General features: G+C 34.8%; 1 protein-coding gene across 2 annotated transcripts in view; it reads right to left on the bottom strand.

Moving 5' to 3' along the window:
* Positions 1-1589: 1589 nt before the first annotated feature.
* Positions 1590-19327, bottom strand: part of jag1a (jagged canonical Notch ligand 1a) — a 37488-nt gene continuing 19750 nt past the window's right edge. Inside the window, exons 11-26 of one of the 2 annotated variants that reach the window (XM_039686827.2) lie at positions 17273-17319; positions 15512-15685; positions 15243-15393; positions 12463-12627; positions 12270-12383; positions 12049-12162; positions 11109-11222; positions 10906-11022; positions 10339-10366; positions 9358-9443; positions 9148-9261; positions 7355-7464; positions 7037-7261; positions 6778-6909; positions 5974-6127; positions 1590-4781 (exon numbers count right to left, since the gene is read on the bottom strand). In XM_039686827.2, the coding sequence (XP_039542761.2) occupies positions 4246-4781; positions 5974-6127; positions 6778-6909; positions 7037-7261; positions 7355-7464; positions 9148-9261; positions 9358-9443; positions 10339-10366; positions 10906-11022; positions 11109-11222; positions 12049-12162; positions 12270-12383; positions 12463-12627; positions 15243-15393; positions 15512-15685; positions 17273-17319 (2381 nt within the window). In that variant the 3' untranslated portion in view covers positions 1590-4245. The remainder of the gene's footprint in view (positions 4782-5973; positions 6128-6777; positions 6910-7036; positions 7262-7354; positions 7465-9147; positions 9262-9357; positions 9444-10338; positions 10367-10905; positions 11023-11108; positions 11223-12048; positions 12163-12269; positions 12384-12462; positions 12628-15242; positions 15394-15511; positions 15686-17272; positions 17320-19327) is intronic. The other variant, XM_039686837.2, reaches the window with a different exon arrangement.

The following is a 19327-nucleotide window of genomic DNA, read 5'->3' as shown; positions in this document are numbered from 1 at the left end:
TCTCTGTGCATGCTCTTTGAGGTGGTGACCATAGACCTCCATTTTATGACTGACAGACAAGAACGGTTTGACCTAAAAATATCAAAATTGAAAATACTGCGGAAACAAAGACACCTACATCTTGGATGCCCTTGAGGTAAGCTAAAACATACCAAAAATTCATTTCAAAGTGAACTATCCTTTTAAATGTGCATATTTGCTAAAAGTGAATTTTGTCAACATGGGGTGTTTAATACCTTTAGCAAACTAGTGTTTATGCTTTAAAAGTGTGATTGTGCTTTAATAAATAGTAATACATTGTGGTTTGACATTTTTAAATGTGATAAATGTCCAAATACTTTCTCAGCGTGTCATGATTTCAGTGACACGAGTAATGATCCGTGCATGTCGGTAACTTAAGCTCCAGATAAACAGTTTCGCACATGTTCAGGGCTTCAGTGAATCAGGCCTGTTGAGAAAGGGTCATCGCGCGGTTTCCAAAGAAAAGCTGATTGAAGCTGAAAAGCTAGAAGAAGACGCTCTTTGTGCGATGGCTCTGCAAACACGTTAGGCAAACGCATCTCATGCCATCTATTTTGGTGTGCATCTTCAGCTTTCCCACGACAGCAGAGAGAGATAGTGTGATGGCCTTTCATAACCTGTCTCACATGGTCGCCCACCCGCCGCGCTCAGCTGAACGTCTAGCCACACACAATGTGGACCCTGTTGGGATGGTAACGTCTGTGTCCACCATCTCAGACCTGCAATTCAGAACCTGGATTACATTAAATCTGCTTTAATAAGGAAACATTTGCAATATTCGTAGAACTATATATATATTAGGGCTGGGCAATGATTAATCACGATTAATCGCATCCAAAATCGTATCCTGTGTATTTATATATACAAAATAATTATACACAGTACGCACACATATATTATGTAAACACAAACTTTTATTTTGGATGCGATTAATCGTTGCCCGATCCTAATATATATATATATATATATATATATATATTCATGCTGTCAAATCGATTAATCACATCTAATATAAAAGTTTGTAAATCAATTAATCGTGATAATTCGCATCTAACATAAAAGTAAATATACATGTGTGTGTATACAATACATACACACACACACATATATATATATACACACACACATTTATTTACAAACCTTTATGTTAGGTGCGATAATCTGCAATTAATCAATTTACAAAGTTTAATATGCGATTAATCGATTTGATAGCACTAATAAAGATGTATGTTGTATTATCAGCGTTTGAAGAGTCCTACACTTTTTTATGAATTATATTTATTTAATTAATCATTCAGGCCAATTTGTGAACCCATTCAACTGATTCATTTAAATGAACTGACTCAAATGACTCACTCACAAATCAGGCCTCACTACGCAACACAAGCCAAATATTTATCCAGTGCAATATTTTACAATGTAAAATATATATTTTTTTGGCATAATGGACAGTTTAGGATTAGTATTTACACCATAGAGTTTCCTTTAAATTATTATACAGATTATTTGATGAAAATAAGGTTTTTCACAACTCGTTTGGGTCAAAAAAGAAAGATCAAATTCTTAAATTCAAAACATTCAAGTGAAATTTTATTTGATTTAAGGATCCAAATGTCAACAACTGAATGAAAATATGAAAATGGAAAAGAAATGTTTTGACAAACCCCAGGGTGATTTGTTTTCATGGCTCTGCTTTTTCATAGACAAACAATCAAAGGAACAAACTCAACAAATGAACTAGACAACATGGCAGTAGTAACACAGATTGGCACTGAAGCAGAAACACATCAATTCATAAAAGCGGTCTACGAAAATTATTTTGATTTCATGTTTGTCTCGCTTAATAACATTCAGTTCTGTTCTCTTCATATTTCATATTACATTGCACTTCTAATACTGTTCGTTCCCTTTAGACGTTTTGGTTCACGTTCATTTTAATACTGTTATAAAAAAAAGTAGACCAGCATTGTTTGATATCCTGGGCTGCCAAATTCATTTAACACAGTTATGAGCTGAAAACATGCTAAACATGTTCAGGAATGGTTTTAGAAAAGTGTATCTGCATCAACACTAGACGGAAACCCCATCTAGCCTACGTCTCAGGACAGTACAAACACAAGCCATGCGCGTTTTCTTAACATTGCACATTGTATTCTGGATTTAGACACAAGTAAACAAGCTATTCTTCAAAAATAAACTATTATTTTGGCATTTCAGAAACAAGAGACAATATTTTCCATCCAAAAATACAAAGATTGGACACATTATCAAACCTAAACAATGTATATAAATAAAAACAAAACGATAGGCTCTCGATTATTAAGTTAATAAATCAAATATACACAATGATTAATTCGAAAATATGTACAAAGTCATCTATACAACATCTAAATTGACGGTGAATTTCATATCGACAGCAACTTCTAGGCATGACTGTACACATGTAAAAAAGAAAAGGAAAAAAAGAGCAGAATAAATAAAAATGAACTGCTGGAAAGAGCGGGAAAATAAAATCCAGTCAAAAACCCAATAAATGGGCGTTAAATACAATCTTCAAGCACATGATACACCAGTAATAATTGATTTACAAGCTATTTCTGGTGCATTAAGTTTTAAAACTGAATCCAGTCTGCATGTGCCGTTCAGTTCACGAAACCCTCAGCAACATTTCCATGGCTAATTTCATCCCAAAGTCATTAGAAAGTAAAAAGACACTATATTTTATGTTTAGCGCTATAAAGTTTAAGCACATTACCCTGTAATTCTCATTTCCGCGATGCAAAAACAGCATAATTCAAGCATAATTCGAAAAAAGAAAATAATGGTATATTATTTTTATTGTAGAATTTATTGTACTGCCTTTGGGGGGCGTTTACACGAGAGCAACTAAAAACAGAAAACCTTTTGGCTGCTCATTTACGCGACAGTTGCGTTTTTGGGGCGTGAAAACTTTTGAAAACAGGTTTGTTTTTGAAGAACGATACCATTATCGTCTCAGTGTAAACTACAACGCTTGTGTGTTTTTAGTCAATAGGCACGTAGTGTTTCTTTACAACGTGGCATCGCCATCTACTGGCCTGGCATGAATAATACAGCACTTCTTTTAATTGTTTTCGTGGATCTGTGCGAACAGAAACTTTTCAAAAATGCGAAGGAAAAACGTTGCCATTCCTAGTACATTACACCCCAAATTTATGCTTATTTGCAAAAAAAAAAAAAAAATCCTAGTATTACAGTATTTGTTACTGTATAAAACTGCAGTATTTATAGATTTATAGAAAGTAAACGCATGTGTAACAGTGTAATGGATCCGTGCGTCAGGTCTTAAAGTGACAGCAGCCTAATTAAAAATATCGATATAGCCGTTTATAGCAGTTGTAGAATTAATTGTACTGCCTTTGGGGGGCGTTTACACGAGATCAATTAAAAATTGAAAACCTTTTGGCTGCTCATTTACGCGACAGTTGCGTTTTTTGGGGCGTGAAAACTTTTGGAAACAGGTTTCAAGGTGCATGTTTTTGAAAAATGATACCATTATCGTCTCAGTGTAAACTACAACGCTTGTGCGTTACGTTTTTAATCAATAGGCACGTAGTGTTTCTTTACAACGTGGCATCGCCATCTACTGGCCTGGCATGAATAATACAGCACATCTTTTCATTGTTATCGTGGATCCATGCGAACATAAAATTTTCAAAAATGCGAAGGAAAAACTTTGCCATTTCTAGTACATTGTCATGTAAATGTACCCCAAATTTATGCTGATTTGCAAAAAAAAAAAAAAAAGAAAAATCCTAGTATTACAGTATTTGTTACTGTACAAAACTGCAGTATTTCACTTTTGAGGAAATTACAAAAAAAAAAAAAAACAAGATAATAATGAGAATTTGGGAGACAAATGTGCTTAATTGTCATCTACTAATGTCTATGATTTCTAGGGTGAAATGTGACCCGGACATGTTTTTAGTGAGATCCGTAGCAGATTCTGGCCAATTACATTCACGTTCAGGTTTCGTCATCGAGGCTCTACGTTCCGCACAGGCTAATGTCTCCAGGCCCTACAGACACTGACTGACGCACAGCCACAGACACGGACCAGCCTGTGGTCCACACTGCAGCGCAACGCCTGAACAAATACTGCCCGGACTTGTCGTCACAGTCAACAATAAGCTTTTTGATTCACTGGCTATTCTTTGACCTTTTTCGAGACGTCGTCAATGATTGTTATACGATAAACTCCATTTTGCGCGAGCTGTGTTGCGTGTCCGGGTCTCTTTGCTGTGAATCCGGAGCTCTGTGTTGCGACTCCAGGTCTCTGTTGTCGCGTTTGTTAGTCCAGAGCGGGGCTTTACCGTCCGTGTCGTCTCGGTCCACCAGCATGTAGGCCGGCTGATGCGGGAAGCGTGTCTTCTGCAACCGCGTGTTGGGGTCGTCCTGCGTCAGCCTGGTGGACTCGGAGAAATGCGTCCTGATTTTGGCGTTAACAGTGTTCTTGACGTCACAGAGGTGCTCTTTTCCTGGCAGGCTGCCGTTAGACGCGTTCTTCTCGATGTGGTTCTTGATCTGGTTGAGCTGCTCACGGGCATTGTTCACCGTGTTTTCCTCTGCGGTTCCTGTGGAGAACGGGGTGGCGGGGTTGATGGCGGTGGGGCTGGAGCTTTGTTTGCGGCGATGGCGCACACACCACAGGAACACCGACGCCAGGGCCAAAACCCAGATCGCCGTCACGATGGAAACCAGCAGTGGCACCAAGTAGTCTACTGAACGAGAACCAACGCATTAATAAAAACAAGCTGGCAAAATATGACATGCATTCATCGTGTGCAAAGCATTTAGTATTTTACTCTATTCATTCGTTATTAAATCGAATAGCAACAAAATCTTAATATTGTATATACACTCACTATCATTTTAAGGTTTGGAGTTGGCAAGATTTTTTGCTCACCAAAGCTGCATTTATTTAACCAAGAAAATACAGTAAAAACAGTAATATTGTAAAATTACAATTTAAAAGAACTATTTTTCTATTTTAATTAGTGCTGTCAAATGATTAATCGCATCCAAAATAAAAGTTTGTGTTCACATAATATATGTGGGTGCACTGTGTATAATTATTTTATATATAAATACACACACATTCTTGTATACATTTAAGAAATATTTTTATGTATATACTGTACATAGTATATAATTAATATAAATATATTATATAAATAATATTTTTTTATTAAATATACGTGTGACGAAATTTTTTTTTTTATTAAATATATATATGACTTAAATTTATACCAAATAAATATTTGGATATATATATATATATATATATATATATACACAAAATAATTATACAAAGTGCACCCACATGTATTATGTAAACACAAACTTTTATTTTGGATGCAATTAATCGCGATTAATCATGATTAAATCGTGATTAATCGTTTGACAGCCCTAATTTTAATATATTCTAAAATATAATTTATTAAAATATAATATAAAATAAAATAATAATATTATAATATATAATATAATAAAATATAATAATATAAAATATAATTCGTGATCAAAGCTGAATTTTCAACATCATTACTCACATGATCCTTCAGCCAACTCCCTCACCCAAAGTTTTGAACGGTACTTCAAATATTAATGTATTTGCTCTGAAATAGTAATTATAATTTCCAATCAGAGGATCCATCGTTTTGACCTACGGCTACTTCCTGTGAGGTTCAAGAACTTCCTGTGGCGTATGGGGTGGTGATGGCACAGTGGATAAGACACATGCCTTTGGTGTGAGAGACCCATGTTCGAATCCACTGTGAGACACCAATGTGTCCCTGAGCAAGACACCTAACCCCTAGTTGCTCCAGGGGCGTGCGACCTCTGACATATATAGCAATTGTGAGTCGCTTTGGATAAAAACGTCCGCTAAATGAATAAATGTAAATGTCTCACCGTTGGGGTTTTGCGGTTGCCTGCGCTGCACGCGGACCTCAGCGATGGAGCCGATGATGGTGCTGTTCGCGCTGTGTTTGCTCACCAGATCGATGATGCTGTCCGTGATCTCTTTAACTGGAACTCGGCCGTGGATGCCATCCTCAGTCACATGCTGGAAAACACAATATTTCCTTTAAAATGCAACTTTAAAAACAATTCGGACCTAGCTAGATCTAGAAAATTACAGTAGCGTTAACTGTATGCCCTTTGTACATGGCAACTGTGTATATATGTATATATACAGGGCTTGACATTAACACCTGCCAAATGTGGGTGGATTTCAGCTTGATTGAAAATCACTCGTCGCGAATCGATTTTGTGCTCACACCAAAAGTGTGAGCCTCTAAGAACTAAATTGAGTTATTTTTCGTTGCTTATTGCGCTTAAACAGTCAAATACACACAAAATAATGTCAAAATGCCAGTCTTAGCGAGTATTCATGTAAACACAGTCAGTTATGTTAAGTGAATGTAATCAGTTGAGAAAGAAAACGCATGTGTAACAGTGTAATGGATCCGTGCGTCAGGTCTTAAAGTGACAGCAGCCTAATATTCCTGCTGCCACATTATGAGATCATATTAAAAATATCGATATAGCAGTTTTTCCCTGTGGTTTCGATGTCAAAACAGTGTCTGGTGAGTAAAAAAGTTACCGTCTAGCCCTGTAATTCAATCATTTTTCAAGTCGTTCTTTATAAATATAAGGATATTATAGAAACTGGAGCCATTTCTAGCCAATTAAATGGCGGGTTAGATCACTTACGATGGCCACATGGATCTCATTATTGGCGGCAGTAGAGAGTTCACAGGTCATAGAGATGGAGAACTCAGTCGAAACATTCTTAGTCACATACAGATGTCTCAGCTCACGACACACCTGCTCCACCGTCACTCCCTGAGAGCCAAAGTACATACACCCATTAAAGACATCATAGACTAAGAACGCATTTTAATATGCATGTATTAATTAAGTATATGCAACCCTATCACCAAACTTTGACTATCAGTCTGAGTGGCCTCACCTGTGGCATGGTGTCCTTGTTGAAGGTGAAGGTGACGTTGGCGCAGTCGCTCTCGGGGTGACAGCGCGCGCGTATGGCCGGCCGGTGAGCAGACATGCACTCGCCCTGAGACGAGCAGGGCTTTACGAAACACTGCTCGTCACGCAGCGACACACACAGCTGACCCAGCGGACAGTCACCTCGCCCCGAGCCGAGCATACGGCAGGGTTTAGGGCCACACCACAGCTGACCACAAGAGGAAGGAAGCGCAAGTATTGTAAACCATAACGCATCACTATTAACTTCTGTCAACAGTTAAACAACAGCTACAACACACACCTTAGTACAGCTCACGATGCCCTTGTGACAGTAACAGGTGTTGCAGTCTTCGGCCCACTTCGCTCCGTCCACAGCGATCCGACCTCCAGCCACACACGGATGTCCGGTGACTAAGAGAAAAACAAGTCACTTTAAAAATCACGTGACATTTACACTTTTTATTTTTTAATTAGGGCCACTTTTGGCTATTTGAAATCTTGAATTATGGTTAATTTAATTTGTGAGGGTAATGACGTTTATGTTTTTGGAGGAAAAAAAATAAGCCTTGATCTTATTGAGCTAATACACTAAGTAAGCTAGAATTTACAAAGAAAAATTAAAAAGGGTTAAAATACTAAGGGTTTCGGTAATGACACCTAATAAACCTATTCTGAGATCATGATACAAAAAATAATAATAATAACAACACAATATAATAACACAATAGTCACAGTACAACGTTTAAAAGGTAATATTATATATCCTTTAAGACTAGTACTTTTTTTTTACAATTAAAATCCTAAGGGTTTCGGTAATGACATCTAACAAACCTATTCTGAGATCATGATACAAAAAAAAAATAATAATAACAACAACACAATATATTAACACAATAGTCACAGTACAACATTTAAAAGGTAATATTAAATATCCTTTAAGACTAGTACAATTTTTTTTACAATTAAAATCCTAAGGGTTTCGGTAATGACATCTAACAAACCTATTCTGAAATCATGATTAAAATGAAAAAATTAACACCCTCCACCCACCACAATAATATTAATACAATAGTCAGTAAAAAAAATAAAAGGTATTATAATATATCCTTTAAATCTAGAACAAAATTAATTAATTAATATTAAAACAATAATGGTTTCGTTAACAACATCTAACAAACCTACTCTTAGATCATGACTAAAAATAATAATATTAAAACAATAATCACAGTAAAAAGTGTAAAAGCCATTATAATATATTTTTTCAATCTATAATGACAAAATAATTCAAATTAAAATACTAAGGGTTTCGGTAATGACACCTAATAAACCTATCCTGAGATCATGATACAAAAAAAAAAATAACAACACAATATATTAACACAATAGTCACAGTAAAACATTTAAAAGGTAATATTATATATCCTTTAAGACTAGTACAATTTTTTTTTTACAATTAAAATACTAAGGGTTTCGGTAATGACATCTAACAAACCTATTCTGAAATCATGATTAAAATGAAAAAATGAATACCCTCCTCCCACCACAATAATATTAATACAATAGTCAGTAAAAAAAAAGTATTATAATATATCCTTTAAATCTAGAACAACATTTATTAATTAATATTAAAACAATAAGGGTTTCCTTAACAACATCTAACAAACCTACTCCTAGATCATGACTAAAAATAATAATATTAAAACAATAATCACAGTAAAAAATGTAAAAGTCATTATAATATACCTTTTGAATCCATAAATAACTAAAATTAAAACACTAAGGGTTTTGTTAAACGGCATGATTGAATATCATGTTAATATTATTGTGTTATTGTTTAGTCAAAATTTGAGATCATGATTTAAAAAATAAAAAATGAACAATAGATATTAGATATTATAATACATCCTTTAAATCTAGAACAAAAAAATAAATAAATACATTTAAATGATTTCCCAGGGGACAGAAAAGTCCCTCTAATAAATGCTTGATTTGAGGTTTACATCTCAAGATAAGGGATTTGAAGAACCTCAAACTCTGTATAAACAATAGCAACCATGACTAATAATATTCACGTTAATTAAACAGCGAGCATACCTTCCTGACACCTGGACCCGGTCCTGCCGGGGGGACACAAGCAGCGGTAGCCATTAATCTCGTCCACACACGTGGACCCGAATGCACAGGGAGACGACTGGCACTCATTGATGTCTGAAGGGCGAGACGCACGTTTAGATCACTGTAAAATCACCATCTTATGTGTCGATATGACTATATATATTAGACAAAGCGTCATTGATCACTCACTGATGCGACAGTCCGGCCCTGCGAATCCACTGGCGCACTCACAGCGGTACCAGTTATCCCCGTCCACACACGTACCGCTGTTATAGCTGCACAAAGATCACACACGTGATGAGATATGGGGTCAAAGTTCAACAGGACACATGCTGCCAAGTCCTCGGGGATATTTCTACAAGTGTGGACGTTAAACACGTGGTGATGTGCATAAGTTTTGTCAGAATAATTTTTTTTCACATTCTTTTTCAACAAAAAAAAAATAAATAAAAATTAATTATTATTAATTTATAATGAATATTTTAAAATATGTATTATTTTGTATAAAAATATCAATTTAATTCATTTAAGTATTTATTTTATTAATCGGATGCTTTGTGTATTTTTCTCCATGCTTGTGCACACAGAGAATGATGGGAAATGTAGTTGTCACGCAAGTCTCCTGACAAACAGGCTAAATTTGCAGTATTTTCTGGTAATTCACAATTTTTCATTAACAATACACCAAGTACATATAAACTAAATTGTACAGTTAATTCTCACAATTAAAGCTAGGTTATAATCAATACCAATTTAAAACTTAATTAAGTTCGAAACGTAAAAGTAAAAATATACGTGGGTTAATATTGCTGTTGATCACAATGTATTGTTATTAGAGCTGTCAAATCGATTAATCGTGATTATATATACAAATATATACACACACACTCACACAGACACAATATATAGAGTATATACACGTGTATATATATATACACACACACACATATTTTACATAAACTTGTATGTTAGATGGGATTAATCGCGATTAATCGATTTGACAGCACTAATTTATATTTTATTATTACATATTGTTATAAAAAATTAAATACATTTTTAAAGATTAAAATTAAAATCAAGCTATTAAATTAGATTAAATAAAAATGTAATCCAACTTGATTTGAAGGCAGCAACAAAAAAAAAGTAATGTTGACGTAGAATTAAGCTTACCATGGTTGTGGGTTGCAATCGTTGGAATCTGTAAAACGAAACAAACATTTTGTTATTACAGATTGAATACAGATATTAAAACAGCAATCATCCAAAAACTCTTCTTGTTAGAATGAAATCAACAAGTTAGCAGTTAGTTAACATAGTTACATACTAGCTCATAATCCCACCTGACCAATCATTCATCAAAGTTACGTCTGCTAATGAAATTTGAGCTGAAACGCATTTTCTAGGTATATTTAGGGCACTTTGTGTTTGTCATGGAAAACCTGGAGTTCTGCAGTGCAGATTCGGCATGGGTCCGTAAATAAAGGTAAAGGTGACGTGTCATTTTTCTAAATTTAAATAATTGCTTCTATCCCAGTGTAACATACACACACAAGTAATTCGTAGATAAGGTCAGTCATTATTTTGGGACGAGGCGCAGAACTGACACACTTCAGCTTTAAGGAACTATCCAATTAGTATATAGTTTGGAAGAGAACCTTAAGCAGCAGTAGGTGAGAGTTGGAAACAGGAGTCAAGACAGGAAGTAGTAAGGAAGTGGAACAGGAAGTTATGCCGTACTCTGGCTGCAGGTGAGCCCTTCCCAGCCTTCTTTGCAGACACAGGTGAAGCCGTCACCTGTCACGACACACGTGGCTCCGTTCTCACAGGGGTTCGGCAGGCAGCTGCTGTTCTTCGCTGTAGACGACGAGAAACGTTCATTATAACGGTTGGATTCAGAGCCCAGCTCACAGAAATGCTCCTTCAGGTTATTAGCAGCTCACCTATATTACAGGTGGCGCCTTCCCATCCAGGAGCACACATGCACTTGAACGAGTCGCCTTCGTCTGAGCACGTGCCGCCGTTGTTGCAAGTAGCCTCGTCACACTGGCTCTCGCCTACAAACCAGAAGAAATCAGCGGTCAGACAAGAGAAATATCATGCAATATCACAGTTTTAGACTAGTTCTGCGATCCTGGGACGTCTTGAAGCTATGGAGAATGTCAGATAAAAGTGACTCGGATTTTTACTTCATATATATATATATATATTTTGTATGTATTACTTAAATACATTAAATTGTTATATAAAATAATAGAAATATTGTTATTTAAATGAAAAAGAATAAATATCATTATTAAAGGTTATATTAAATTAAAAATGTTATTAAAATTAATAAGAAAAATTCTATTCTTAAAGATTGGATGAAATTTTATATTAAAAAGTTTAAATATCACTATTTTTTGAGAGAAAAACAGGGTTATTTTAGCAAACTAAAAGTAAAATCATTAAAATAAATGTTAGCTGAAACAGAATAAAATAAAATAAAAAACTGATTTTACTTCAGCTATTAGCAAAGGCAACATTTTTCATTTCATTTAGTTTAACTTGATGTGCTCAAATAATAATAGTAATAAAATAATAAAATATATATTTTTTGATAATAAAAACTATATAGACATTTTTTTAAGTAAAATGACAAAAACACAAAATAACTAATACTTAAAATAAAATTAAAATAACAGAAAATACTAAAATAAAAACAACAACAAAAACAAAAAATAACACTAAACAAAACATGCCAGGTTTTAACTGTATTTTAGTTCTTAAAATAAACATTTTGAATCGACCTGACAACAAAATCTCTCTTTTTAATTTTATTTTTGTATATTAAGATGATCTAGCCCAAAGTCAACGGTATGCAAATGAGGAGGTGTGGCTTACGTGAATGACAGGTCTTTCCCTTCCAGCCGTTTTCGCACTCGCAGTAAAAGTCATTGACCAGATCCCGGCACACTCCTCGGTCCCGACAGGGGTTCATGCTGCAGTCGTCAATGTCTGTTTTGGAAACAAATAACGTTTCTTAATATATATTACGATTGCATTACAATTTCCAAATAACTGAATTCCATTTCCAGTGACATTAAAGAGAGCGATGCACTCACTGGTCTCACAGTTGGGTCCCTCCCATCCATCAGCACAGATACACTGGTAAGTGTTGATTTTATCAATGCAAGTACCACCATTGCGGCAGGGACTACTTTCGCAGTCATTGATGTCTGAGCGCAAAGAGTGAGACACATGATGTTAAGAAGATCCTATGTTTCGATGACTTATAGCCCTGAACATGGCACTTACTCTCATGGCAGTACGTCCCTGTGAATCCCTCCTGACACTCGCAGCTGAAATGCCCACCGGCGTGGCTTCGACAGCGGCCGTGAGGACCACACACACTGGAGGAGAGGAGGCGTGTGCCGCCTGGAGTGCTGTTAGACGCCACGGCAACCGTGCAACTGTCAATCACTGGGGACAAATATGGACAGAGTTATCAAGAGTCCTTCTGGTAGAAACTAGACTAGACGCATGAATGGACGACTACAAATGTCTGTGTGAAAATGGTAGCTTGTGCCATCTTGAAAGGTTATGCAGCAGAGGTTTTTGGAGTTGGTTGGTGCAGGTTTCTAGGTGGTCTAGTCTAACTAGATCTAAATGGGTGGTCTAGTTTAACCAGATCTAACAAGGTGGTCTAGATCTAACTAGGTGGTCTAGTTTAACCAGATCTAACTAGGTGGTTTAGATCTAACTAGGTGGTCTAGTTTAACCGGATCTAACTAGGTGGTCTAGTTTAACCAGGTCTAACTAGGTGGTCTAGCTCTAACTAGGTGGTCTATATCCAACTAGGTGTTCTAGTTTAACCAGACCTAACTATGTGGTATAGATCTAACTAGGTGGTCTAGTTTAACCAGATCTAACTAGGTGGATTAATTCTCAATAGGTGGTATAGTTTAAACAGATCTAACTAGGTGGTTTAGATCTAACTAGGTGGTCTAGTTTAACCGGATCTAACTAGGTGGTCTAGTTTAACCAGGTCTAACTAGGTGGTCTAGCTCCAACTAGGTGGTCTATATCCAACTAGGTGTTCTAGTTTAACCAGACCTAACTATGTGGTATAGATCTAACTAGGTGGTCTAGTTTAACCAGATCTAACTAGGTGGATTAATTCTCAATAGGTGGTATAGTTTAAACAGATCTAACTAGGTGGTCTAGATCTAACTACATGGTCTAGTTTAACCAGATCTAACTAGGTGATTTAGCTCTAACCAGATCTAACTAGGTGGTCTAGATCTGACTAGGAAGGCTATTTTAACCAGATCTAACTAGGTGGTCTAGTTTAACCAGATCTAACTAGGTGGTCTAGTTTAACCAGATCTAACTAGGTGGTCTAGATCTAACTAGGTAGGCTATTTTAACCAGATCTAACAAGGTGGTCTAGTTTAACCAGATCTAACTAGGTAGGCTATTTTAACCAGATCCAACTAGGTGGTCTAGTTTAAACAGATCTAACTAGGTGGTTTAGATCTAACTAGGTGGTCTAGTTTAACCAGATCTAACAAGGTGGTCTAGTTCTAACCTGAATTAACTAGGTGGTCTAGCTCTAACCAGATCTAACTAGGTGGTTTAGATCTAACTAGGTGGTCTAGTTTAACCAGATCTAACAAGGTGGTCTAGATCTAACCTGAATTAACTAGGTGGTCTAGCTCTAACCAGATCTAACAAGGTGGTCTATATCTAACTAGGTGGTCTAGTTTAACCAGATCTAGGTGGTCTAGTTGACCAAAATGGTCTACCAGAACAAAATCAGGTCCAACGACTGGCAGACCAGATGATCAACAATTTAGACCAGCTAAAAACCAAATAAAAACATCAGAAACTGTTTTTTTTGTTGCTATATTAATCAGCAGGTAATCTCAGCAGTGAAAGCAGTATACTTAATTTTATTTTTTACATTATTGTTGTTATTATTATTAGCAGTAGGAGTATCATTATTATTACATACGGATTAAAATAGTACTAAATAATAATTGTAGACATTAAAAACAATAACAGTTATTACTTTTAGTAAGAATAATAATATTGTTGACAGTAATTATTTAAATGTTCTTGGAATGTTTACTTGTTAAATTAATAATTATTATTAAAAATTATTAATTGTTGATATTATTAATTAATAATCATTATTCAATAATAATATAATTTAATAAGTATTTTGCTATTTAAAAAAAAAATAAAAAAAAAATCGAAAAAAGATAAATTCATTAAAAAAAAAAAATTCCAGCCATTTGTGCAATTTGAAATATTTTATAACTACAAAAATGACAAAACTAGAAACTTAGAAAACTAGAAATGTGACTTTTCCAGACCTGGAAAATCAAATGCAAATATTTTTTTTTAAACCGTGGGAACCCTGTCTACTTCAAAATATCTCTTTCACACTGACACATATGATGAAAGCATTTAGCGGCATGCTAAGAATTAGCAAAGTCGTCATGTAGTCTGACTAGCGGGGGGTTTTCCCCTATCTCTAAGCTCACTTCGGGTTAGCATACGCATCGTGTAATGATATTTAGCTGCTACCATGGTGAAACGGGCCGGGGGACCAATAGACTGGAGTTAGCAATCGCCAACGCTACAGCGTAAACAATGGCACGGCATCAAACGCAGCGAAGCCTTGAGATGGGGATAGTCTTACGGCCGCGTGGACTAAAAAAGACTCGACTTCTATTTCCAGTGCCCATTAAAACCTCAGTATGTGCCCAACCAGATAATCTTACAACCCTACACATGAGAGCCGGGATCTGGAGTCTGAGAGCGCCGATTAGCACTCAATAAAGCGGGAGACATCAGGACTCCTAGAGTACACTATCATGGATATCTTTCATTGACAATAAACCAACTCTCTCAGGTTTACGAGTCGTGACTCTACGGTTACTGCTGGTTCTCTTCAAACACTAATAAAGTGTCATTCCTGTGTGTAATTTCTGCACCTCATCCCCAAAATAAACAGTTTCAAACAGGTTTCCTTATCTACGAATGCCTATTAAATGGTATGGCCATCTCTTCTGGTAGTGGTAACCTACCTTGGCATGGTGTGATGAGGCAGTGGTCTTTGAGTTGAGAGCAGTTTTTGCCTTCGTAATCTTCTGGACATTTACAGTAGTAATCCGAGGCCAGGCTAAAACACTGCGCTCCGTTCTGACACGGGCCGCTCTCACAGTAGTCTATGTCCAGCTGAAGACAAAATCACATACACACACGATGACTCAAGAGTCTGTTTATTCAATATCACCATTGATCAGAAGTGGTTAAGACATGAGAAGGTGTTCTGGCATGAGTGTGTTTTGCTCACCTGACACGTGACACCTGAGAAACCAGGTGGACACAAGCACTGGAATCCGTTGGCAGCGTCCTGGCAGCGTCCGCCGTTCAGACAGGGTCGACTAGCGCACTCGTCCACGTCCCGCTCGCAGTGTTCCCCTGCGAAGCCCGGTGCGCACACACACCGATATCCACTGACCAGATCCTGAGGGGACGAGACAGACACATTAGCACTGCGCGGCATATTCACTGGGGGAACAATAGTGTTAAATAATAAAAAAATAATAATAATTAATAATACCGTTAATAATAACAGTAATAATTTATTTTAAAATTGAATAATATTTCTTAATATTATTAATCATAATAATGATGATGTTGACAATCATCTTAATTATTACTTTTTATACAGTAAAATAATACTAATAATTTGTAAAATTGAATAATAACAAAGTTAGTAAAATAGTAATAATTATTAATAATATTAGTATTTAACAATTATTTATATATTTTTGCAATTCATATCTGTTACCATAAAATAATAATAATAATAATTTGTAAAATTGAATAATAACAAAATTATTATTATTTTATATACAGATTAAGATAATTATTGTCAACATTAACAATAATTGAATAATATAATATATTAATAATATGTACAGTATTATCTTAATATAATTACCTGTTACAGTAAAATAATAATAATTTGTAAAATAAAAATCATAATTATTACTATTCAAAATAATGTTGATAATATATTAATATTATTACTTAATTATTTATTTATCTTCTTCAACTTGTTAAAAAGTAAAAGAATAGTAATAATTCTTAATAATATTATTATTTAACAATTATTTATATATTTTCTTAATTCTTACCCGTTACAGAAAAATATTAATAATAATTTGTAAAATTGAATAATAATTATTATTTAATACATATTAAGATGATAAATAATAATTATTGTCAACATTAATAATGATATTGATGTTGGCAATGATGTATATAATAATTTAATAATTATTATTATATATCAATAATAAAAGTATTAGTATTTCACACAGATTAAGATGGTGCATAATAGTTAGTAATATTATTTAATAAGTGACTGAATTATTACTTTATAAACATTATTATTAATATTAATAATTCTTACTTGGTATACAGTAAAATAATTATTAATTGTATCATTTTAATAAGTATGTTCTTCTTTAGTCTTGTTTTTAAAAAGACATTTTCATATATTTTTCTAACTAGTGTTTTTTTTTTAAGCCCAAATCAAACATATATTGATGGACAAAACAAAAACAATATCCCCCACCCCTAGAAAGAATACTTTCTCTCAGTCTACGGGACTAATATCCTAAAGTCCATTACAACATGTTGAATCTGATCAAATCAAACACGGGATTGTCAGAACTGATTAGGACTTTACTCCCTGTGTTTTTACAGCTAACTGGCTCAGACAATGTCCTAATGCACTCCAGCTGTACAAGTATCCGCACCGAGAGCGAGTGAAGAAAGTACACAAAAAGAGCAAAAAACAATGAATAGGAGACAAGGGCAGGAGACAAGAATGTTTATGGTAATCTGATCGTTTTACAAACTCACTCTGTCTTTTTGACCACTTTGACTCTTTATGTACATTCTCCAAAGCATGACTCAGCTTCTACTATTTTAAAACAGGAATGGATGGGGGTGATAGAAACAGAACAGCGGAGGACGGAGAAAGAGAGTCTGGGGGGGCTTTTACATTCGCCAAAACCAATGGAAACATTCGAGGACTTACCTTACACAGCCCTCCGTTAAGACACTGTCCATGGCAGTCGTTGAAATCTGCGGGGGGTAATCCATCAAAATATCAGTTCACATTTCAGAAATCGTGCCAAGAAAGCAACATTAGGCTCCATATCAATGCACACTTTTTTGCATTTCCTGCACACTGATTTTAGGGTGTAAAATCCTGGGTTAAAGGGGTAGTTCACTTTTGCTGATAATTTACTCACCCCCATGTCATCCAAGATGTCCATGTCTTTCTTTCTTCAGTCGAAAAGAGATTAAGGTTTTTGATGAAAACGTTCCAGGATTTTTCTCCATATAATGGACTTCAATGGGAACCAAACGGTTCAAGGTCCAAAAGACAGTTTCAGTGCAAACTGTTCAAAGGGCTTTAAACGATTCTAGACGATGAATAAGGGTCTTATCAAGCGAAACGATCGCTCATTTAAAGTGATACTCCACTTTTTTTGGAATTAGGCTCATTTTACAACTTCCCCAGAGTTAAACAGTTGGGTTTTACCGTTTTCGAATCCATTCAGCCGATTTTCTGATATTTAGAAGAATATCGGTAACCAGACAGTTTCTGGTCTCATTGACTTCCATAGTAGGAAAAAAATATACTATGGAAGTCAATGAGACCAGAAACTGTCTGGTTACCAATAAAAAAATGAGCCTATTTCCAAAAAAAAAGTGGAGTATCCCTTTAATAAATAAACAACAAAGTTTAAGTTTTATAAGCTCAAATGCTCGCCTTGCTCTGTTCTGTGTGACTCTCCTGTTCGAACTCGTTCATCAAAATGAACAGATGTTTTTTTTGAGTCGATTCGTTCAAATAACTCAAAAAAAGATTTGTTCATTTTGATGAACTGTCTTTTGGACCTTGAACCGTTTGGTTCCCATTGAAGTCCATTATATGGAGAAAAATCCTGGAATGTTTTCGTCAAAAACCTTAATTTTTTTTCCACTGAAGAAAGAAAGACGTGGACATCTTGGATGACATGGGGGTGAGTAAATTATCAGCAAAAGTTTTTTAAAATCTTTAAATCAAGGTAAAACATGTGAAAGAGAAGCAGCTGAAATCTAAAAGAAATTGCCATAATATTGAATAAACATCTTCTAAACAATACTTCTAACCCACCTGCATGATTTGAGGTACTATCATGCATGTCTGTACTAGAGGAGTTCGCTCAAATGCCATGCGGGGATTTGTAGGAAAACTAGAATGATGACTCAAATGATTAGGTGAATCGTTTTTCTTGGAACTGATTCATTTCAATAAACTTACGTAATGAAACCATTACTCGGTGGGAAAAACAGGACAAAAATCTTGGACAAGCTAGACAGTTTTTGACAACTTCGGTCATGTTTCTAAATTCACAAAAAGATTTCAGCAATATTAAGTGTTATTTTGCATAATTTATATACTATTATAGTATTTAAGATTTTGAATTAGCTTTTATTTATTTTATATTTGCAGTTTTCATTTTTAAGTTTAGTTTAGTTTAAATATTTTTGTGCTTTTGTCTTTTAAAAAAAAAGTATTTATCTTTAATTGATTTTAGTCATTTTTAGGGCTGTGAAACGATTAATCGCATCCAAAATAAAAGTTTGTGTTTACATAATATATGTGTGTGAACTGTGTATAATTATTTTGTATATATAAATACACACACATACATGTATATATTTAATAAAAATGTGTTATTTATATATAAATTATTTATGTATAGTACAAATTACTATATATATATATATATACACAGTATATTTAAGCAAATATTTCTTAAATATATACATGCGTGTGTGAGTGTGTGTATTTATTTATACAAAATAATTATACACAGTTCACACACATGTATTATGTAAACACAAACTTTTATTTTGGATGCGATTGATCGCGACTAATCGTTTCACAGCCCTATTCATTTTAGTACTTATTTCATCGTTTCAAGTTCATCTAATATTTTTATTTTATTTTAGTATTTTTTCCAATTAAAATATTTGTAATAGTTTTTATTTTAAAACTACACTGAGTAATATCACAACTTTTAGTTCATTACTTCCC

This window comes from Pimephales promelas, chromosome 6, assembly GCF_988280905.1.
Source record: "Pimephales promelas chromosome 6, fPimPro1.hap1.1, whole genome shotgun sequence".
NCBI classification, from domain to species: domain Eukaryota; kingdom Metazoa; phylum Chordata; class Actinopteri; order Cypriniformes; family Leuciscidae; genus Pimephales; species Pimephales promelas.
The sequence above is the reverse complement of the archived record's forward strand: the minus strand, read 5'-3'. Positions and strand labels throughout refer to the sequence as shown.